Source organism: Phalacrocorax carbo, chromosome 22 (assembly GCF_963921805.1).
Source record: "Phalacrocorax carbo chromosome 22, bPhaCar2.1, whole genome shotgun sequence".
Classification (NCBI taxonomy): domain Eukaryota; kingdom Metazoa; phylum Chordata; class Aves; order Suliformes; family Phalacrocoracidae; genus Phalacrocorax; species Phalacrocorax carbo.
The window spans coordinates 3,144,525-3,167,735 of NC_087534.1; the positions used below are offsets into that span (position 1 = coordinate 3,144,525).

Here is a 23,211-nt window from a genome sequence, read left to right on the forward strand (position 1 = left end):
CAACCCGTCCGGGAGCTTTGGGAATGGCACGAGCGGCGTCTGGCTCTTCAGGCGCTTTCCTCCTCCCAACGCGTCTGACGCTGCCGGCTCCAGTGGGACGAGCCCTCCCCGCTCCCCGGCTCTCGTGGATTTTGGGGTCCCTGGTGGGGCCGGGACCCACAGCCCCCACTTGAGCACAGCAGCTGCATTTATCCATCAGCATCCACTACAGATCTGACCACCCACACCAGGGGTGCGAGACCTGCATGAGGGGAGGGAAGAGAAAGTGGTGCCAGGGCGGTGAGGCTGGTGCCAGCCCACCAGGACACCATTTTCCAGTACATCCTTTATTCTGCCTGCGGCACCCCAGCACCAGCCAGCCCAGCCTGGCCGCAGCGTTACTGGGGCTCCCCGGGAGCTTGTGCCCTCGTAACCAGCTGGTGATCGTGTCTGCGAGGCCTCGGCCGCTGCACCTGGGGGCTTGATCCATCCCACTGGTGCATCCACACCTGGGCGGGTTTTGGCCGAGCGCTTCCTCCTGCGCCGCTCTCCCCATCCCGGGCGCGACCGGGCAGGGCTGCGGGGCAACACGTGCTCTTTTATGGCCACGTCCCAAATGTCCAAGAGCGGAGTGTCACCACACCCCGTGCCGTGTCCTCCACTGCGTCCCACCCCTTCGCTGCAGGTACTCAGGGAAACGGCTGCCAGGAAGCAGTGGGACTTGTTGGGATGAGATCTGAAAACCGGTGGGAGAGAGATGCCCGTGGGGCAGCCGGCTGCGCCGAGACCCCGGGGGGACTGGGGCGACGGGCTGGGCCCAGCCGCGTGCGACGCCGTGGGAGCAGCCGCGCTGGCCCGGGGCCGTGGCACAACGTTGCTTCTCGCTGGGTCCCGCCGTCGGTGCGGGGCGGCTGGATCTGCCGTCAGCCGGAGCGGTTTATCCTGCTTCACTCCTGCCAAGCGGCTGGGGCTGTCCTGCAGCTCAGGCACCCCTTCGGGCTGCTGCTGGTGTCCCTGCCTGCGCCACGGCTGCTGCCGGGATTGACTCGGCCGGGGCTGGGATGCCTCGTTGCCCCACAGGTGAGGCCCTGGGCAGCACATGGCCTTCCCAGCGCTGCCCTCCAGCCCTGTCCCCGCTCATGTCCCCCTGCACCCCGCTCACATCACCCCGCATGCTCCCGCAGCGGCCCCAATCGATGGGTGCTCTAATTACCCTGGGCCTGGGGGGCATCCAGAGGATGGGATGGAGGGGAGGTGCTGGGACGGGGGGGAAAGGGGTGCGCAGGGGGGCTGTGTGGGGTGTGGGGAGCCGCTGGGTGGTTTGGGGGGACCCCTGTGCAGTGGGGGTGCACGGTGGGGTAGGGGCAGCCCGCGGGGGGGGTTGCCCGGGGCGGAGGGTGCCGGGACAGGCTGTGCAAGGGCGGGCGCCGGGGTCGGGCGCCGGGGTCGGTCCCCGGAGCTCCGCGGGGCGGGGGGCGGTCGGGACCCCCCCGCCGCTCCGTGCCGCCCCGGTGGGCAGGGCCGGGCCGGGCCGGGGGAGGCGCCGCGGCGGCGGGAGCGGCGGGAGCGCACGGCGGGGCCGTACCGGGAGCGGCTGCGGGAGCGGGAGCGGCGCCGGCGGGGGGTGAGCGGGGCCGGGGCTGCGGGCAGGGGGGTGCGCACCGGGGGAGGGCGGCGGATGGAGCGGGGATGGGCCGGGGAAGGGCAGGAGATGAGCGGGGATGGAGCCGGGAAAGGCGGCGGATGGGGATGGGGACGGACCGGGAAAGCGGGGCAGCAGCCGCCGGAGCTGGGCTGGGGCTCCGGGCACCGGAGGATGCCGGGGCGTGGGGGTGGGCAGGACGCTGGGAGGGGGCCAGGCCAGCCCCGTGTCCCCCGCAGAGCCGTGCCCGCACCCTGCTGCCTCCCGCACCTGCTGCACCCCCTGCCCGCACCGCAACCCCGGGCTGCAGCCCCCGCAGCCCCCGGCCCTGCCTCTCCCTGGGCACCCGGCTTCCCCCTCCCCCGGACAAGCAGCCCCCCAGCCCCACACCCGCGGGTCCCCCCAAAACCAGGGCGAGGGCTGAGCCCATCGCTGCAGGCGTTGGGGCTGCCGGGGGAGACGCGGGTTTGGGCCACGGTTCATTTTTTTGCAGCTTTCGATGGGGGGGTGAATGACTCATGGAATCCTTTCTCCCTTTCTTTCAATGTTTTTTTGGGTCTCTTTGTTCCTGTTTTGCTGATTAAATGATGATAATAAGGAAAGGCTCCGCGCGATGGAGGCGGCTCCTCTGCCGCGGCACATCGGTTGTAGGAGTCTCAGTCATTTCATGTGCATTTTTCCTGGTCGAGCTAGAGGACACAATGAGAATTATTTTAAATATGTCTCATGCAAGGTGCTTATTTGCCCAGCATGTGTACGCGGCACAGCTCGCTCCCTGCCTGCTACAGAAAGCCCTACCATTTTCCCCTACCACGATTAATAGGATTTTTAAAGCTGTTCCCATTCTGAGAGGGGAAAAAAAACGCAGGTACAAAGGGCAGTGCCGATCTGATGGCTTCTTCTTGTACCAGGCAGAAAGAAATCAAGCCCAAAAGGTTGGACTTTGCTTTGTGAGCTGGTGCCGGGGATGTCAGCGTGAGATTTGCTGGTAGAGGGGCGGCCGTGCCACCACCCCTCTCCCCGGGAACCCCAGCCATCAGACCAGCAAGAGGGAAACTGAGGCAGTGTTTAGGAGCTCTGGGAGGGCTGATTCGCCTCCCCAAGAGGGTGTTGGGGCACAGGCACGAGGGCAGAGACATCCGTGGCGGGATGGTCCCTTCTCCATCACGCCCAGTGCCCACGGTGGGGAGGGAGCCACGGCCGGCAGCCCGGCGTCACGCGCTGTTTGCTCCTTCTGCAGGCTGCTGCCCGCGGGGAGGTCCTGCCCGCCCTCCTGCCCACGCCGTGGGCCATGTCGTCCTCCGACGAGGAGACCCTCAGCGAGCGGTCATGCCGGAGCGAGCGGTCGTGCCGGAGCGAGCGCTCCTACCGCAGTGAGCGCTCGGGCAGCCTCTCCCCCTGCCCACCTGGGGACACCTTGCCCTGGAATTTACCCCTCCACGAGCAGAGGAAGCGGAAGAGCCAGGACTCTGTGCTGGACCCAGCCGAGAGGGCTGTCGTCAGGGTTGCAGGTAAGTCAGCACCCTGTTGTGCAGTGGGTCCCCCCGAGGATGGGGAGATGGGGCTTCCCAAGCGGTGGCTGAGATGGTCTCGGTGCTCTCCCTGTCCCCTGCTGCTCCCCAGGGAGCCTGGGGATGGATGGGATGAGGAGGGGGGATGGATATGCCCTTTGGTGGCCGAGGGCCGGGGTGGCGGGTTGGCTCTGTGATGGCTTTGTCCTGCTTGGGCAGGGCTGGCTGCGGGTTGGTTCATACGCTCAGCACGCTGGGGTTAAGGGATGACTGGGCACCTCCAACGCTGGGGTTGGGTGACATTAAAATGCCTAATTAAGGACTAAATGGCTCCTTGGTGGAACAATGCCCTCGGCCAGACTCCAGGGAGGAATTTGCCCTGAGAGGTTTGTGATTCCTGCCCAGTTGATGGAGCCGGGGCTGCTCCTTGCTCACGGCAGTGCCCGTCGGCAGCCCTGTCACCATGGTCACTGGGACACCCTGGGGTCCCTGCGCGGCTGCATCATGGAGGGGACCCTGCCCCACGTGTCCCCTCGCCTGCAGCACCACCGCAGTGCTCGCTGGCGGCTCTCACACCCAGGGGAAGGGATGGGAAGGAGAAACAAAGACAGGGATGGAGCCACCATGGCTGATGGCTCCTTCTCCAAGCGCCGGTTGATGGGGCTGGCGGGGACCCAGCTCTGGGGCCATGGGGAGGGAGGCTGGAGGGAGGCTGGAGGAACTTCGCTCAAGGTGGCAGCCTCTGGCACCGAAGCCAGAATTTGCTTCTTTGCCTGGGACAAACGGCCATCAGGGGCTTGATCAGTGGTTGCTGGAGCAAACAGGGATTCAGGGCCATGCTGAGGGGCCCCCGCCGAGCCCTGGCTGGGCTGTTCCCGGCTGCTGCCCCAAGCGAAGCCCGAGGCCCAGCTTTCATCTTGCCGGTGGAGGCATACATGAGAGCAACGAGCTCCCGAGGTGCCCGCTCTGCCCTGCCTGCCCCTGCCAGCCCCCAGCCGACAGGCAAGTCGGTCCCAGCGCTGGGCTCTGCACCCTGTGGGGCCTCAGACTGGGGGCACTGGGAGTGAGGGGACCTTGGCCCCTGCGTGTCTGCAGCACCCAGCACATGGGCAGATCCCGCTAGGGCAGGGGCGGCAGTGGGTGCTGGCTGCCTGCCCTCCCTGCCTGCCCTCCCTGCACGGGCACAGCGGCGTGTGGGCAGCTCTGGCCATGCCACGGTGCCACGCGGGCAGGTTGTGCCATCCTGGCTCACGGGCATCTCTGGGCAGGAAGAACCAGTTGATTCAAATGATTGTTTCTGAAAACATGCTGTCTGGGGCTGGGGGAAGCAAATGTGCAGGGTGCGGCCGGCCCTGCCCCGAAGGCCAGCGCTGCTGAGGCTGGGAGATGGCCGAGCTGCCAGGACCCCACCGTACCATCACCCCGCATGGATCAGCTCGGCCCCAAAAGCCCCATCCTGCTGGGTGCTGAGCACCCTCTCACTCCCCAAGGCCAGACCCTGTTGAGGCACAGCCATTCCCCCAGCTGCGTTTCTCCCCGCCTGCCCGGGATGCCGAGTGCTTGTCGTCATGCTGGCTGGATCCAGCCCATGATTAAAGGCAGGGGGATGTCACAAAATCTGGTCTCATGCAGATTCCCCATTAAAAATAACTCACGAGGTACATCTAGACAGTGCTGAGCCGGGAAGAAAGAGTTTGGAGACAGTTTTGTGTCACCAGGTTTGAAAATGAGCTGAAATATTGATTCAGATCCTTGCATTATTCAGCGGGACTGTCTGCAGCACGCCGGCTGCCCCAGTGCCCATCCCTGCCGAGGGGCTCGGGGACTGGGCTGGGCCGGGGACCTGGGAGGGCGGCTGGCGGAACATGCCCCGAGGGAGCTGGCACCCCTCGGTGTGCCTGGGGACGGGGCTCGGCTCCCTGGGACCCCTGCGAAGGGGCACCGAGGAGCCAGCCGAGCCTGGGCGTCGCACGGGACGGGGAGCCCTGTCCCATGCCCAGCCATAGACCTTGCAGATGTGGCGCAGGAGCATTAGCACTTTGGTGGTTTTGGGGGACACACACAGACCTGGGGTGCTCCTCCTCCTCGTTGTTCATGGGGCCTGATGGTCTCTGCATCCCTTCTGGCCATCCGAGCCAAGGAAGGGAGGATGCGGCCATGCCCAGGGTGGGGATGCGCCAGCGAGGACCTTGCGGGAGGTGCCGGTGCTGCGGTGCGGGGGGCTGGGACACGCTGCTCCCCTCGCCGGGCTGTCTGTGCCTGCTCCTCCGGCACCTCTTGTGCTGGTCCGGGTCCCCAGGCAGCCTCTGGAGCTGGTCCCTGCTTTGCTGGCATCACCCTGCAAGGCGGTAGCATGGAGGAGGCAGAGGGGCAGTGGGACGTGGGGGGTCAGAGTCCGGCCCCTGGCCCCGTGTTGCTTTGTCTTGCTCCAGCCTCTTGGCAGAGTGTGAGGGTGACGGCCGGGAGGGGCTGCTTTTGGGAGAAAAGGCTCTTTCATCCTGAACCTGTTTGTGCTTGGTCCTGCCAAGGGTCACGGTCTGCTGGTGGGGTGCTGGGGCCCTGGGGCGGTGCTGAGTGGTGCTGGCGTGAGAGGGGCCGGGGGGGACAAGGGTGCGAGGGGTGAGCGGGCAACGGAGGCAGTGGGCAGGGGTGATGGGAGAGGCATCGCGGGGGCTTTCCAAGGGCTGTGCTTCGTCTGTTTGAAAAGGCTCCTGGGAGTCCTTTGTCATTCGGGAGCGTCACCCGAGCCACTGGCAGAGGCAGCGCCTTGGCTGAGCGGAGGGAGATGTGTCTGAACAGCTTCCTCGGAGACGTGGGAACAAACCCCCTTATTCTCCGCTGCCTTGGGAGCAGCAAACCCGCCCGCTCGTAGGGACGGGGCAGGTTTTGAGCAGCTCTCCCAGTGCCCAAGGAGGAATTAATAAGTGCCAGCTGGCCGGCCCAGATTTCCCCTTGCCCTGGGAACGCATTTTTGGGTCAGGCAGACGTTGCGAGCACAGGCACCTCCGCGGGGCTCTGCGCGGGGTGGCTGCGCGGGCAGAGCCGGAGGAGCCACATCCCCGTGCCCGGCGGGATGCTCTGCCGCCCGAGAACGGCTGCCGTGCCTCGGCTCCGCTGGGCACAAAGGCAGCCTCGCCATGAGGCCCCCGCGGTCGCCCGGATTTAAACCCTCCTCCCCACGGGGATGCAGCCGGGCACTGGTGCTCGGTGCGACATTAATTACTTTTCCTAATTAAGGCACCGTGGTGAAGGGGAGATGGCTCTGAAGTCGGGGTGAGGGGGATGATTTGTGTATCCCCCCCCACCCAGGCCAGGGGCTGCAGGAGGAGGAGGAGGATGATGGTGATGGCAGTTGCCACCAGTGGCCCCTTGCCATCCCCATGAGGCATGCGGGGTGCTGCCCCCCACCCCGGGGTGCTGCCGGGAGGCCCCTGGGTGATGGTGGGGAGACACACGATGGCTGGGCTGAGTGGGATGGGGCTTTTCTCGTTGCCATAGTTACCCAGCTGGCAGAGCCTGGCCCTCCGGTTGCCATGGGAACGGCGCAGCCAGGGTGAAAAAGCAACATCTTGCATTGGCCAAAAAAGGCTGGGATTTGCCCCGGCGGGTGGGGGGGACAGGGCTCCCCGGGGGGCTGCAGCCGGCCTTGGGTCAGGGGAGGGGGTGCCCTGTTGGCTGAGCGAGGGGAGCCAGGTCTTGGGGGGCCGGGAGTGTCCCCTGGCTTGGGGACAGTCACCCTCGTGCCCCAGTAATGGCTGTTTCTGTGGGAGGTTTCACTCTGCTGCATCCAGGACCTCCAGGGATTTGGGGGGCTGAGTGGGGTTTCTGGTGGATATGGGGGTGCCAGGCAGGTTTGGCTCTGGCCCCACCTCTGTTCCCCCAGGGGGTTTGTCCCTGGCCCTGCTGTGCCCCTTGGTGATGCCCCCCCGTCCCCCACAGCCCCCTGGGTGAAGCCCCCTGGGTGATGCCAAGGGGCCCCCCCTTTCCCCCACAGCCCCCCCAGGTGATGCGGAGGGGCTTGGGTCTCTCTAAGCATCTCCCGCACCCCATTCCCTTCCCGGGACAGACCCTGGCCCAGGAGACAGGAGTCTGAGCCCCCCGGCCCCGCAGTGGGAGTACCCGGGGGATAAACCCTGACAAAACTCAGCCTGAAATAAGAGAAGGTTTTGCAAAACCAGAGCGGGGCCACCCCCGGCGCACCCCGTCCCCAGCAGCGTTTGACCCATCCTGCCCTTCGACCACGTGCGGTGCTGGGTTAAATGACTTGGTGGGGCTATTTTGATGGGGGGGGGGGGCTGTAATAGCATCTGGCACCCCACGGGTGAAACGTGGGGCCAGGGCTGGGTCAATGTGAGGCCACCCTTTGTCACAGCCTCCTTGTGGGGTCACTGCCCAGGGGACCCCCGTGGGGCTGACATCCCCCCCCTGCAGCCGTGCCCGTGCTGGAGGCGGCCACAGGCCTGGTGGGGCTCAGGTGCGCAGCAGGAGCGGGCCCCCCCACCCTGGTGGGCAGCGGGGCTGGGGGCAGCTGAGATGTTCCCCAGCCTGTGTGCACTGAGGGGCACTAGGATCTACTGGGATGCACTGGGATGCAGTGCTCTGGGCACAGTGGGAAGCAGTGCTTTGGTTGCACAGAGTGTACTGGGATGCACTGAGAGATGCTGGGATGCACTGGTCTGCCAGCACCCTGGGTGCACTGGGATGCCCTGGTCTGCCACTGACTGGGCTCACTGGGATGCACTGGTCTGCCAGCACCCTGGGTGCACTGGGATGCCCTGGTCTGCCACTGACGGGGCTCACTGGGATGCACTGGTCTGCCAGCACCCTGGGTGCACTGGGATGCACTGGTCTGCCACTGACTGGGCTCACTGGGATGCACTGGTCTGCCAGCACCCTGGGTGCACTGGGATGCACTGCTCTGCAGTGATCTGGGCATGCTGGGATGCACTGGCCTGCAGTGCTGTGGGCTCACTGGCATGTACTGGGATGCAGCGCCCTGGGCTCACTGGGATGCACTGGTCTGCAGTGTTCTGGGTGCACTGGGATGCTCTGGGCTCACTGGGATGCACTGGTCTGCAGTGTTCTGGGTGCACTGGGATGCTCTGGGCACACTGGGATGCACTGCTCTGCAGTGTTCTGGGTGCACTGGGATGCTCTGGGCACACTGGGATGCACTGCTCTGCAGTGTTCTGGGTGCACTGGGATGCTCTGGGCACACTGGGATGCACTGCTCTGCAGTGTTCTGGGTGCACTGGGATGCTCTGGGCACACTGGTCTGCCGCGCTCCAGGCGCACTGGGGGGCGCTGGGGGCCACTGGCGGCCCCCGGGGCGCTGCGGGAGGCAGCGCGGCGCCAGGCCCCAGCGCTGGCGCGGGGAGGCCCCGGGGGCCCGGGCCTCGGGCTGTCCCTGCCCGGTCGGTGTCACCTCCCGGTGCGCCCCGCCCCGCCCCGCCCCGCCCCGCCCCGCCCCGCCCCGCCCCGCCCCGCCCCGCCCCTCCGGCCCGGGGCTGCCGCGCGCCGCCGCCAGGGGTCGCGGCGGGGCCGGGCCGCCGCCGGGGGGCGGAGCAGCCCCATGAGGGGGGCGTGACCCGTGGGCGTGGCCGCCGGTGGTGGGCGTGGCCGCCGGTCGGGCGGCGGCGCGGGCGGAAGCGGCCCGGACGCAGACCGGCCTTGGCCGCCGCGCCGGCAGCTGCAGCGGGGCCGCCGGCACAAAGGGCCGCCATGGCCGGGTACGTGCCGGGGCTGCTCCCGGCCAACCGCAGCCAGGAGAAGGAGTTCGTCCAGGCCTACGAGGACGTGCTGGAGCGCTACAAAGGTACGGGGCCGGCCGGGCCCGCCGTGGGGCCTGGAGCGCGGCGGGGCCGCCCCGCGGGACCGAGCTGCCGCCGTCCCCGTGCGTGTCCCCGGGGCTCGCGGGGGGGGTCCTCCGGCCCCCGGCGTCCCGCTTGCGCGGGGTGGTTGGGTGAGCGTCCTGCGTGGGGTGCCCGGGGCCCGGGTGTCCCCTGCGTGGGGTGGCCCGGGTGTCCCCTGCGTGGGGTGGCCCTGGTGTCCCCTGCGTGGGGTGGCCCTGGTGTCCCCTGCGTGGGGTGGCCCGGGTGTCCCCTGCGTGGGGTGGCCCGGGTGTTCCCTGCGTGGGGTGGCCCTGGTGTTCCCTGCGTGGGGTGGCCCTGGTGTTCCCTGCGTGGGGTGGCCCTGGTGTTCCCTGCGTGGGGTGGCCCGGGTGTCCCCTGCGTGGGGTGCCCCCGGGGTCTGAGTGTCCCCTCTGTCATGTACCCGGGGTCCCTGTGTCCCCTGTGTAGGGTCCCCTGGGGTCCCTGCGTGGGCTTGCTGGGGTCCCTGTGTCCCCTGTGTGGCCTGCCTGGTGGCCCAGTGTCCCTGCGTGGGGCTCCTGGGCTCCCTGCGTCCCCTGCATGGTGTGTCTGGGGCTCTGGTGTCCACCATGTGGGGTGCCCGGCATTCCAGCCCCCCACCTCACCCCTCAGAGCACCACAACATCCATCATACCTGTGCCCTTACCTCAGGGTGCCGTAAGGTACGTGGGGACCCGCCGTCCCCCATCCCTGCTCTGGCTGCCCCGGTGTTCCCGTACCCTCCCCGGGGCTGGGCTCCCTCTCCCTGAGCCGCAGCTGGGCAGGGACGAAGGGCCGCCGCGCTCCCCGGCCGCCGTGCCGGTGGCTGTGTCGGTGTCGGTACCGGCAGTGAGTGTGCAGTTTTGATGTCGGTGGCTCATCTCCGGGAGTTGCGTGCATTTCCATTCTTCTTCTTATTATTTTTTCTTCTCCTTGCTGCAGAGATAGGCTTGTCGTGGAGCCCAGATTTCAGCCCCACAGGGCTCCTAGTGCTCTGTTTTGTAAGTTTAGCAGCCAAGACTCTTTAAAATGCGGATGGCCAAGTCGAGAGGAGCCAGGCGCTCGCAGCACCCGTTTCCTTTTCCTTTCTGCCTGCAGAGAAAGGGGAATAATGGATTCCCCGGCTCCCCGATTCAGGGGGTGCCACTCAAACCTCCCAGAGGTGGGAGAAACGCGCAGCCTCGCTCCGCTTTCACAGGGAGCGGGGAATAAAAGCCTCTTCGGGTGCCTTGGAAAGGCGCTGGATAACGTGACTCGGGCTTGTCCAAGTACTTGACAAACTTTTATTAATAAAGAGCCCCTTGGATGTAGTTGGGTTCAGCGTGGAGACGCAGAGGAAACGGTGCGGCGGGTGCCAGTGGCTGGCATGGAAAGAGATGTTGTTTGCATCGGTTTGCTTTGTTCCAAAAAAGAAAATGAAATTACAGTGCCTGTCTGTGCCGGTCCAGCTGGAGCACCGCTGGCCAAGCCAGGCTGGGCCCCCCCTCGCCCGCCCCGTGCTCTGGCCGTCGGCGCCTTCGTTGGGCGGTTGGGTTCCCCCAGCAAGGAGGACTTTTTAGGAAACGCCTCATTTCTACACCGGGTTGTGGTAGAAAGCTGGTAGTAGCTTGGCAGTACCCTGCTGGGTGTTGTTTGATCTTGTTTGTGGTGCTTGTTTGGTGTAGGGGAAATGAGTGTTTATACTCTAGAAAAGCTTTCCTTTGCCTTCAACCCCATCCCAGCTCCCCACCCCTCCCGGGACATCCCACCCGCACTGCAAGGGCTGGGTGGGAGCCTCCAGTTCGGATCACTGGGCTCCGTGCTGGTGGATGTGTTGTCTCTTCCCTGCTTTTCCCTGTTCCAGCTCCTGTGAACGGTTTGGTTTTTCCTGTCCGGAACAAGTTTTCCACTGGCTTCTCCCCTCCCCCTCTTAATCCTGCAGAAATGGAGTGTTTTCACCGAAATGTGGCTGCTGGGGGCTGAGCCACGTGGGCAGACCCGTGAGGTCAGTGTTTGGCTCGCGGTGGCCACCCTGTACCTGCTGCACCCAAGGCCCAACACTGCTGGCACCGGCTCACGCTGTCGGAGGGCAAGGAGGACGCTTGGCGCTGCCGAAGCTGGGAGCCGTGGGGAGACTGCAAATGTCTCCCTGCATTTCTGTTAGACAGCTCCATTCTGTTTCTAATAGAAAATAGCCTAAAAACCCCAATCTGAGCAGCAGGGCCTCTGCCGTCGAGCAAGCCGGGACAGGTCTGGAGGCAGGGAGGTTGGCCGCATGGGAAGGGTCCTGGAGCTGGTGCTGTGAGCTGCAAATCCTGCCTTTTGCTGACGAGCAGGGGTTAACCAGCTGGCAGATCCCCGTGATTTCTTTCTTTATAAAAACTCCCACCGTAGGCAGAGGAGAGCTGCCTGCACAGAGGGGCCGGGGTGCTGGGTAGGTGTGCTGCATCGCTGCGGCACCGGTGCTCGCCGGGGTGCTCCTGCTCCCAGGCGTGCTGGGGAAGGAGGTTTGCATCAGCGCCGTGAGCTGGCGTGGGCGCTGCGGGGGCACCTGTCCCTGCTGCCGGCGGACCCGGTACTGGGTGCTGTGCAGTGCTGCGCCCTGGGCCTGAGGGGGTTGGATGAGGAAGGGGACAGGAGTGGGGCTCAAGGTGGGGGTGTGGGGGTGGGGTGTGTAGGCTCCGGTGCTACCCTGCAGTGCTTGGAGCGTGGCAGAGCTGCCCTGATCATGGCTTCCTTCGGCTGATGGCATCCTTGGGGGGCACAGCACCCTCTGGCTTGTGCTGCCCCCAACAGCACCCAACACCTGCAGCTGGAAGGTCTCCAGTGCCAAGACCTTCACCAGTCTTGACCCAGTTGAAAGCCAGAGGGCCGGTTTCCCAGGGCTGTACCAGGCAGGCATGGTGCAGGGCGGCTTCCAGCCCCTCTTGCCTCATCGCTGGATCATGGTGTGGCAGCACATGCTGGGACGTGCAGCACCGCTGCTGCAGGTGCCGGTGAGAATAGCAGTGGGAACGCGGGGGTGACAGCGGAGCTTTTGGGGGCCCCTCTGGATGCTGCTGCTTGTCAGAGGGGTCTGAGTGGGAAGGGAAGCCTTGGCCCTCCCTTCCAGGGAGCAGCGCTCAGCGTCCAAGGGCTGCTTTCTGTTGCCATGGTGCATACCTCCCGTCATGTTTTGGGGGATGCTGACCCTTGCTGTCCCCTCGGGAGAGCAAGAGCTGGCCCGTGGCTCCGCGCTGCAGCAGCCCCCCGGACGCCAGGCAGTGCAAGGGTGCAGGCAGCACTGCTGGCTCTGCTCAGAGCAGGGGTCACGCTTTCCCTGTTCAGAGCGCTGTAAACATTAACTAATCAATCTTGGTGAAATCCTTTCTTTATGATGATTAACCCTTTTCGTGATCGGAGGTAGAAACCTGGAGCTGTAGTGTCAGAGAAGCCCTTTCCCAGCCCCGGCGCTGTCTCTGCCCGCTCCGTGGTGCCGGCACGTGGCCTGGCTTGTTTGGACTGGGACAGCACGGGATGGCTTGTCACCTTGTCCGCCTAACCTGACTCCTGGTAGGGAGGGGACAACCTTCCAAGGGGCTGGAGGAGAGCCCAGGGTGGACAGAAGAGGTGTGGGACCCTTGTATAAATGAACCAGAGCACGTGGGACCCCTCCTCGTGGGACTGGAGCCTCCCTGGTGGTGGGCAGCAGTCCTGGCAGTCCCCATCTGTGAAGAAACTTCTTTTTTTATTTTAATTTTTTTTCTTTTCACTTGTCTTCCACTATAAGAAAAACAACTAGGGGTGTCTAGACCCCAGCGCTGGGGTCTCAGGACTTGAAGACCCCTTGCCGTGGGTGCCCAGTTGCTGCAGCCGAGGGGCTGTGCCAGCCTGGCAGCATCGCGGCCGCCTCCTGATGCGGGGCTGCTGCCGCCGGGGTTTCATCCCGCAAACATAAACATTGTTCCTGGGCGGGCTGCGCGAGTCCTCTGCAGTCTGTGAGAGTGCTGGTGGGACCGGCGGCGTGGTGGTGACTCGGTGCCAGCATGGCAGTGACTCCTCGCCAGGGAGGGGGAAGGAAGCCCTTCTTCCTCTTCATCACCTGGGAAGAGGGGTGGCCGAGCACTGCTGTCGGAGCAGAGTCCCTGGCTTGAGCAAGTCCTGGGGGAAACTGGGCTGGAAACCATCGGCTTTCCACCATTGGACTGGATAATGTGGATATTTTTTGGATGCACTGAGGGGTCACTGGCTTCCCTGGTATGGGGGGACCAGAGATCGAGGGGGGCTCAGGAAGGTGGCAGGAGCCTTGGGCTGCCCCCAGGGATGGCCGGACCCTGGTGTCTGAGGTGGAGCCTGAGCACGCGGTGTGGAAGGTGCTGTTTCGCTCGTCTTTGTTTTGGCCAACAGGGAAATGAAGTTGGTGGTTTTTTGGGTGAGAGGATCCACCCCTCCTCGCCCGGCCGGCTTTCTGCTGCCTTCGCAGTGGAGTCATTGCCATCCCAAGCACCCCGCGGTGCCTCCCAGGTTGGGCTTGCCTCGCCGAGAGGCGTGTGCCTCCCCCCAGCCCACCAGCATCCCTGGTCACAAAGTCGGCAGAAGTGATTGCAGTTGTCCTCGTCCTGATACCCCACTAATGAACCAGGACCGTGGCTGAGCCCTGCTTTCAGGTCCTGGGGCTGCCGGAGAAAAGCCCCTGGGGAGGCTGGGATGGTGGGTGCCTGTGCAAGGTGGCCGCATCCGCGGTACCTCCCTGGCACAGGCACCGGGACGCGGCGTGACTCCTGCCGGTGTACGGTGCCGTGCGGCAGCGAGAGCCGGAAAGCTTTGATCTCGTTTCAGCGGCCAGCTCGCCGCCGAGCGTTTGGAAAGGGCTCGCGCTGTTCTCTCACTCCTCTTCTCAGCACTGCCTGCACGCATTCCCGTCAGAGTCTTTTCCTTCCCAGCTCATGCTTCGGGGCGAGACCGGAGTCTTTGACCTCTGTCTGCTGGTTCCTGGCCAACCTCCTTTCCAGGCTCGTCTCGCTTGTGTCAGCTAAGTTTAGACTGCTCTGGACATACCGTGGCTGATGCCAGTGGCATGAAACCTCCCAGAGGGAAGTAGAAAAAGAGGTTTTATTAAAGTGTCTTAACACCGTTGGTTGAATACCAGGGTGGTAAGTCCCTTTATATGCACCTAAACCAGATAAATCCAGGCTGTGGAAGCAGCAGGGGACTTCAGTTTCCAGTGTCTCCTGTCTCAGTGCAGGGAGAGGCTGCACTGGAGCTTGGGGTGGGTGTGAAGCAGCTCCTCCGTGCTGGGGCTGCTGGTGCCCCTGGACAGGGTGAGGATGAGCAGAAGCAGGAGGAAGGACCCCAGTAAAGCTATTTTTTGCCCCGTCTCTCCTGCATGGAAGGGCCGGGAGCATGTCCTGGGCCCGCCGACTCAGCCCAGCTGCTGTGGCCGAGCTGGTTCCTGCACGGGGCAGTGTTTCGCTGCCGGCTGGAGCGTGAGGGCTGGGACAGGCGTGGGGCAGTGGGGAGGATGCACCGGGCACTGCCGGGAAGCTGTGCGCCTCCTCCCGGGGCTCTGCTCAGCCAGGGAAGGCCTGGAAGGAAGGTTTCAGGGGGCACTTTGGCGTGAACTAATCCCACCCATGTTGGTGGGTGCTGGGGAACAGAGTCGGCACCCGGGGTGGGATTTGCGACCGGTCAGCCTTCGGCATTGCGGTGGCTGCGGTTTGAGGAGGGTGACCGGGGCGGTGTCGGTTTGAATCCATCACTTCTCTGGGAAGGAGCACGAATGCATTCTCATTAATATTCCCCGGGGATGGTTTCCATGAGCAGCCTCTGATGTGTGCCCGTGACGGGGAGCGTGGGCAGGGCTGCCTGATGCCTGGTGCAGGCTCCGCTCACCCCAGCGAGCTCAGGGACCACAGGGGACGGCGTTTCCTTGGCGCTGCCCCCATCGAGGTGGGACCACACTCCCTGAGCTCAAATCCAGCCCTTCCGTGCTCCTCCCTGCAGCTCAGCTGTACCCAGGACGTTGCTGCCTTGGGAAGCTCTGTGCCGTGGATGGATCCTGGCAAGGCTACCTGAGTTTTCCAGTGCAGATGAGGCAATCGCTGCCCACAGGGCGAGGTGGTGCAGCGGTGGGTGTGATGGCACACCTGGGGTGGGGCCGGCAGCCCGCCGTGAGCGGGGCTGTGGTGGGAGCCCTGATCTCCGGGGCTGGTGGTGGCTGTCACCCACGATGTGCCCCCCTACCTGGCACGGTGGTGCAGATCCAACCTTCACAGGTTTGTGGGCAGGACTTACAAACCGGCTCCTCTCCGCACCCCGACTGGTTGCTCACGCCTTTCCCATCCCGTCAGAGTCTGCGGGTGGGGTGGGAACCAGCGGAGCCACTGCTGGGTGGTGGTGGGAGAGCAAGGGGTGGAGGCAGGGTGCCAGTCTCCCCGGTACAGGAAGGAGAGCAGCTTTCTGGTAGCTTTTTCCTGCAGGTGCTGGTGACGTGGCCCTCTCCCAGGGCAGCCCCTGTCCCGTATCCTGAGCAGCCAGGCTTGCAGCATCCCTGCTGGATGCTGATCTTGAGCATCCCCTTCTCCTTCCAGGTGTTCTTTCTTGAGGCTCGCTGGAAGCTCCACATTTGGCATCTCAGCGTTGCTCTTGTCTGGTGGGGCTGGACCCACTGCTGGGGTTTGGGGATGGTCAAACTTGCTCCAGTTTGGAGAGGGAAACCACTGAGGAGGTCCTCTGCATGGCAGCGTTTGCAAAGCACAGAGGATACTTGTGTTAACAAGCCAGAAAGTTTTGTTTCCAAGCTCATGTTGTGGGTTTTTGTGCATCTGGATGGGTCCCAGCCGGTTTGGGGGCAGGGAGGGGGATCCTCCATCGTTGGTTTCCCAAGGAGGAGATGTGTGGTGGGGCTGGGAGGGTCAGATTTGATGTATGTCTGGCTGCAGACATGGTAAACTAAGTTTTCGGATGTGATCTGAGACGTGTGCCCTGCCCCTGCGTCAGATAAGCCCAGCAATTCCTGGAAGGGGGGGAAGTGGGGATGGCCGCTGGGCAAGATGGTTTGGGAGATTTTGGGTGAGAAGCGGGATGCTGATCCCAGCAGGAGGGCTGGCAGGACAGGCTGGGGCTCCTTCTCACCCAGTCAGAGCAGGCTCCGAGAGTGCTGATGGGAGCCTGGATCCATCGGTACTGGCAGCGGTGAGACGAGTCCGTCTGCAACGAGCATCCTGTGTTCGGGCCCGGTCCCTGCAGCCGTGGCCTTGCAGCACCGGGAGTGCCCCCCTGACACACCCCCGTTTATCAGTGAGTTCAGGGTGACTGGCTGGGTGCTGCCAGGGCACAATCACATTTTTGTTTTGTTGTTTCCCTGTGCATGACATGCTGCATTTCCATATTTCATTTCCTGTTGGACCCTGTTTCCCTCCCGTGAGCCTGAGCCTGCCGGCGTGGACTGTGGGGCTGGCGCTGTGCCCGTGTGCTTGCAGCGGCCGCCTGCTCTCCTGCCCTCTGCTCAGATGAAGCATTTTTTTACCAATGCCAGGGAAGCTTTGCCAGGCTCCTGTCTGAGATGAATGCTGTGTTTTGCACCCCTGCAGCACCTGAGTGGGTCTTTTCCTCTCCCAGCCTCTGTTCTTGCCCACTTTGAGCTCTGCTGGGGCCCCTGTCCCCTTCCTCAAGCTCTGCCGGGACGCCTGCCTGGGTTGAGCGCAGAGTCTTGGCACGGTTGGGGCGAGAGCCAGCTCTGCCTCATCCTCTTCCCCCTCCCAGGCTCTTCCTCTGCCCTTGCTGCCTCCCAGCCGGCTGCCCCACTCCTGCATGGCTGTGGAGCTGCACCTCTGCCTCAGTCCCGGTGGGATTTTTTTGCTGGCTTCTGGTCACGTCAAATAAGGGTGTAACTTCTGCCTTCGTTTTTATTAATCGCTGTTCAGGTCCGTGGTGGCCTTTCAGAAGTGCTTTTGCCAGCAGCTTATTTTTCCCTGCAGGAAACTGTATACAAGGGCTCCCGCGGCAATGAGATTCGCGCTGACCTTGGGCAGTTTTGCTACAAGAGCCGTACGGGTAAAACTGTCCAGTGGGAGCAACTCCTTTCTGTGCAGAGCAGGGCCAGGCTGGCTCCCCAGCCCGGCAGTCCCACACTACACACGCTGCCCGCAGCCGACCCGCCAGCTGATTAGCATGAATTAGCAGCCCCTGCCTGCACCACCTCCCTGGTTCGAGCACCAGTTGATGTGAGGATCGCTGGGAGCGATGCTGGGGTCAGCTGGTGTGGCCGTGGCCATCGCTGTGTCCCCGCTGGGGGCTCGCCAGAGCAGTGATGGAGCAGCCCTGCCGGCGAGGCTGTCCTAAAATAAATGCATCCCGCGCCCCGGGCTTGCTCCCACCGCTGCCGTGGGTCACGCGTCTGTGCCCCGGCTCTGGCAGCGTCCTCGGCATGGTGTGAATGGCCTCTGCACCGCTGCTGGCGATGGTGGGGAAGGGCAGCGCAGTCCTCTGCTGTCCCCCCTACTCGTGTGCCCGTTGGGGAGCAAACCCCCCGCCGTGGGGTGCCGCCCCGGGGCGCTGGGGCCGGCCATGGCGCGGGAGGGTTTATTGCAGGCGGCTCCAGACGCTGCACGTGGAGATATTTCATCCTCACCAGCTGTTTGGGATGCTTCTCGTTCCTGCTGCGGAGAGCAGTTGCTGGGCTGGGAGATGCTGGGATTCCTTGGCTGACTGGGTGTGCGGTGGCTGTCCTGGGAGCTGGGGGGGCTCCCCCCAACCCCGGTGTGCTGATCGAGCCAGCTGGAGCGATCCTCCCTGCTCCAGGAATTCCTGGCATTCCCAGAGGGGAGAGGGAGCCGGGGTGCATGTGGATGGGGTCTGGCAGCATCAGACCTGCTTCCCCTGGGGAACGGAGGGAATTAAGTGCCCTTCTCCCCATCGCCATGCGGCTTGGGGGGCCCGGCGGGTGTTGGGCTGCCTTCCCGCACCACTGAGCTGCTTTGGTGTTAGGTGGCACGCTGGGGCGTGGGGCAGGAGGCAGGCACCGAACCCCCTGTGTGTGGGGCGTTACCCTTATCGCCCTGGAGGTACAAAGCCGTGGTGGGTGCTGAGAGGAGAGCTGGGGTGCTGGGGGGGACCCAGGATTTGCCTGGAGCAGCCGCGGCTCCCTCCTGCCGCTGTAATTTCGGAGCGGCTGCCTGATTGCTGTGTCCGGTGGCTGTCCCAGTGGTGCCTGGAGCGTCCCCTTTGCCGGGAAGGGGAGGATGGAGATAAATAAAACGGGGATGTTGGCAGCGCCGCCCGCTCCCCCGCGCTGAGCTCTGCTCTCCGTGCCTGCATGGGGCGATGGAGGGGAAGGAGATGGTGCCCCCCACACCCCCTCCGCGGGGCTGTTCCTCACTTTCTTCTCGCAGCCCCTTTGTCAGCAAGAAGCAGGGTTGGTTTTTATCATCTTTTTTAAATTTTTTTTTTCTTCAGAGGAAAATTCCATTGTGCTATTTTTAGCGGTGACAACTTGGCTTCTCACAACAACGTTATTCTGCTCCCGGCTCTGCCGGCAGGCGCGGGGGGATGTCTGCAGGAGCGGCCCCGCGATGCCGGGGCCACAGCCGGGCTGCGGCGTGCTGGCGGGCGAGGGCTGCCACCGCCTGCTGCCAGCTGGGCGCCTCCGGCTCCGGCCCTGCGTGTGAATCCTCGGCGGAGGCCGGCGCAGCCGGGCTGTTCCACGTGGCCGCTCGCCGGCGATGCGGTCGGCTCCCTCTCGCTGGGATGAAGGGGCTCCTGCCCCATCTGCTGCGGACCTGTGCATCCCCCGGGGCTCGGGCGGCTCCCTCCCATGGCGGTGGGTCCTTCGGGTGTCACCTCCATCCCACCCGAGCCCAACCGTGGGTGGTGCAGAGGCTCCCGGTGTAACTGGAGTGTGGGGGTCTGTGGGGGGGCACCTCGCCACCTGCCTGTTTGCCCCTTGGAGCTCCCGGAGCGATTTTTGGCTCTCCGGTTCCCAAGCAGACAGCTGTCGGAGGCACAAGCGGCAACTGGCCCGCGGGGTTTGCTCTGCTCGCAAAGGAAAGTGATACCCTCGGTGCACGTCTGTCCCTGGAGAGGTGTCCGTCTGTCTGCAGAGCTGTGGAGGAGCGGGGTCCTGTGTCCCCCCTCTGGGGTCGCTTGGATGAGCAAACAGGTTTTATTAAAGCTTTTGTGGATAATGTAGGGCATTGCCATGGGATGCTGCTTGCTTTGGGAGCATGTGGATCTGCTCCTCCAGCACACGGTGAAGGAGCTGAGGATGCATGTGCTGGTACCTGCAGAGCAGGGGAACCTCCTTGCCCGGTGAGATGCCAGGAGCTGGCACCCCTGGTTTCTGGGGGGTGATTTGGCTCCTGCAATTCATCCTTGCTCTGGTTTCCCTCCTCTCCCTCTGGAGAAGCTCCAGCGCCGTGCGGGTGTGCCGGGAGGGCTCTGCGGGGAGGTGCCAGCCGTGCTGAAGCCCAGGCGGGCAGGTCCTGCACTGTGCGGTGGGTCTTGCTCAATCTGCCGGGATCTTTCTGGAGAGGCTGTGGGGTGACCCAGGGAGAGCGTGATCTGCCTCCGTGACAAGCACATTTCAACACCACTGATGATGATGATATTTTTCATATTTATTATTTGATTTGACAGAAGTCCTGGGACATGCCTGCTGGACACCAGTCCTGCTGAAGGGCAGCGATGAGATCCCCTTGGATCACGCTGGGCTGGTGCCTGCTGCCAAATATGCCTTTAAAATGAGTAAATCACCTTTTTAGCTTGAAGCACCTCACTGCTGGTGCGGGGTGAGTGGGGGGACAAAGGCAGGAGGGACCCAGCCCCCACCTGCTCCTGGTTCTTGCCTGGCCATTTTTCCAGTGCTTAAAGGGGCTTTTCTGGTGGCTTCTTCCAGCCTGGTGTCAGAGTCACCAGGGTGGCTTTATTGCCATCCCATGAGGACAGGGACCCTATACTCTACCCACCGACTTTGTTTTCCCCATCTTCTGCCTGTCAGTCTTAAAGCTTATTGGGTTTTTTTCCTTCCCCTCCCAATTCCCTCGAACGTGCTCCTTGCTGGAAATATCCCTGGGACATACAATCCCAGAAACCTCCGGCGTGGAGGGTGGGGAGTAAGGGATGCCGGGAGCCCTGATGGTGCGGGGCACTTGCTGGTGGTGCTGGGCTCATTTGCAAAAAAGGGGGTGGCCTCTGCCATGGGAGGTTTTAATGTGCTTCATCAAATAAGGAAACGCAAGGGCCGTGCCGCAGCTGGGCTTGCGGGTGGCCAAAGGGCGACAGCAGTGAGGCCAGCGCGGCTGCCGAGCTGGTGACGGCAGCTGGGGGTTGTGGGTGCCCCAATGTCGCCCAGCTGAGGCGTGGGGCTAGGCTCGGCTGGAAAATGAACTTGGAGAAGTACAAGAAGTTCCTGGATGGACTTGGCACCCTGAAAGGTATTTCTCACCCTCCGTGGTGTGGATATGCAGCACGGAGAGAGGCTGAGCCGCTCTGGCGTCGCCTCCTCCGAGGGCTCCAGCAGAGCCCGGACCATCTGCCATCGATCGCTGATTGAGGCAAATCGAGTCCCCTCCTGGGATGCCGAGGAGTCACTGGCTTCCCATGGAGGCGGCCGGGAGGGGTGGTGCTTTCCATGGCTCTGCTTCACTTCCCTCTTTTGTGTTTTATTTGGATTTCCAGCCGTGTGTCTAGGCACAAAGCAAGCACTGGGGCAGTGGCTAACCCAGCCCTGTAAGTAACGCAGGGAGGCAGGGGAAGCTGCTTTGCAAATAACAACTGGAAAAGAAATTGAGCTCAAAATCCTGCTAAGGGGAGCGGAGCTGGCTGCTGCTCCCATGGGTCGGGAGCTGATCTGGCTCCGGAGAGGGTGTTTTCGCCTGTGTGGGTCCCGCCAGTTGTGGGTGCACGGTGGCGCCTGGGTGCAGATCGGTTATTTCCTCCCCCACCTTGCTTCTTTCAGAAACCCTTTTCCTTTCTCTGCCTCTCCTGCCTTGCAGGCTGTCCCCAGAGAGCCGGCTGCGACACCCGATCGTGCTGGGCTGGCCCCGGCAGGTGGCTGGAGGCCGGCGGCTGTTGTCCGGCTGCAGCAGGCAGCAAGCCCGGCCTGCGGGCGCAGGGGCAGCGGGAGAGCGGCTCGGTTTACCTGGCGCTCCAGCTACAGCAGGAGAGGATGCTTCCCTTGCTTTTTCCCCCCCCCCTTTATTTTTTTTCCCCCTCTGCTGTCAGAGGAGCTTTTTGCTCTGGGACTCGCAGCCGGCCTCGTGGTGACTTGCTGCGGGCAGCGATTGGGGTTTGCCTGCTAGAAAGAAGGCGGAGGGGAAAGCAGAAGGCGCCCGGGATGCCATCGCCTGTCATCTAATAACACTCTTATTGACTCGCTCCTTTTCACAGCACTGCCTCGGCACGGCTGGGCTTTACCAGCTGATCCCGCTGTATAACAAAGGTGAATCAATTCAATGTTTAATTTAGCAGGGAGCCAAGGGAGTTGTCACCAGTTGGGCTGGCAGCCTCCCCACCCTCCCGTGCCACTGCTGGGACTGACGCGAAGGGTTAATCCCGCAGCTCTACAGCTGACAGCTGCCCTGAGTTTTCATGTCTGGGAGTAATATAATTCACTTTCTTATGCTGGCGTGATGTCCGTCATAAATTTTGCCTGAGCCTTGCTGCAGCTGGCACCGGGAATCAATGTGAAAGGAGCCCCCAGTCGCTGTGTGCCGGCTGGGTGTGCCTGTGGCCGGCTCTGTCCCGATGCAGCGCTTGCCCTCCCGTCCGCAGCCCCTCGGCAGCCGGAGCACAGATGGGTGCTGGACTTGGGTGCCAGTGATCCCCCTCCGTGTTTTGGGGGGCCACTGCTAAAGTGCGTGCGCTCATGTAGGGGGTTTCGGGCCCCAGCTCCAGCTGCTGCGCTGCAAATTCCCCTCCTGCCTGCGAGAATGAGGTGCTGAGGAGCTGACATGACATTATTAAGAGCGTTTACAAGGTGACTGGTTTTGGGAGCTGATCTGGCAGCCTTCCCCTCTCCAGGTGCTGCCCAGAGCCTTGCTGGGAACGCTGGCTGCCTGCACTGGCTCCTGCATCCCGACGCACGTGGCCCTTTCTTGGCTTTTGCGAGCCTGTAACGGGAATGCGAAAACATGGCTGGCGAGTGCCCAAGAAGCCAAATCTGCAGTTTTTGGTCTCTTTCTGCAGCCTCTTGACCAACCAGTGCTGACTTGCTGGCTGTCACCTGCTGTGTTTACCGTGCAGGGAGACGGAGGAAACCGTGTGGTGGGCGGGGGATGCTCGGGAGAGGCGAGATGGCTCTTTGAGCGGCCACAACACCCCTCTCGCACTGCTGGGGTGCTTCCCTGTGTGTCCAAGCACAGAGGGGGTGCCCACCTTTGCGGGTGGTTATGGTTAGCTCTGCTGGTGTGGACGCGGCTGTGCTGTGCCCCTTGCTGGCGTGGTTTGGCATTTGTGGTGTAGCTAAGCATGGTCTTCAGCACTGAAAGCAGCCCCAGCCAGCCTGCCCTTGAGCTGCCGGACTGGACAAAGCTGGAGCAAAGGAAGGTTTTATTGCCTGCGAGGTTTCTTTTCCCCTGCCTCCCTGTCTCCCCCCATCTCTATTCATCTCTCCAGGGAGGTGGAGGCAGCAGCGGATATTGGAGCTGGGAGCATTTCATATGCAAATGCCTGTGTGTGTAAGTCCAGACCCCTAACCCCGGCGCGGTGCCAGCATCCATCGTTGTCAGCCCCGCCGGCTCGGGGCGAAGGGTTTGGAGAGCATCCCGGTCCCCTGTGCCCTCCTGGCTGCGATGGAAATGGGAGGCTCTGCTGGCTCCAGGCTGGGGACAAAGGATGCTGCTCCGGGATGGACCCTGCCCCAACAGCCGCTGCCCCGGTGGGTTTGGGGTCACCCAGCCTTTCCACACAGTCTCCATCTCGGGTTTCCTGGGGCAGCGGCTGTCATGGCCCCAAGGTGATGAGAGCCTTGAGCTTGGCTCAGGAAACTAATTTGATTACAAATTTATTGCCAGGTTACTTTTACCAGTGGCACGAGGACAGCTGGTTTCACTTTCTGAGTAGTTTGTTGTTTACTTGGCAGCCAGATAAAATCCAGCATCTTCTCGGCCTTCTTCTGTGCATGCCGGATAATCTCCTGGCTTCATCTGACCTTGTTGCTGCCACGTGCTTTCCCCTGGGGAACCAGGCTCAGATTTTTTCCTGTGGCCAGGCAGCCATGAGTGGGTCCGTGCTTGTTCTTCCCACCTCTGCAGCATGCGTGTGCCTGCCTCTG

At 63.4% G+C, this 23,211-nt stretch overlaps 1 protein-coding gene across 1 annotated transcript in view; it reads left to right on the forward strand.

The window, feature by feature from the left end:
• Positions 1-8,789: 8,789 nt before the first annotated feature.
• Positions 8,790-23,211, forward strand: part of MACF1 (microtubule actin crosslinking factor 1) — a 141,702-nt gene continuing 127,280 nt past the window's right edge. The window contains exon 1 of the mRNA XM_064471453.1: positions 8,790-8,947. Coding sequence (XP_064327523.1) covers positions 8,854-8,947 — 94 coding nt within the window. The 5' untranslated portion in view covers positions 8,790-8,853. The remainder of the gene's footprint in view (positions 8,948-23,211) is intronic.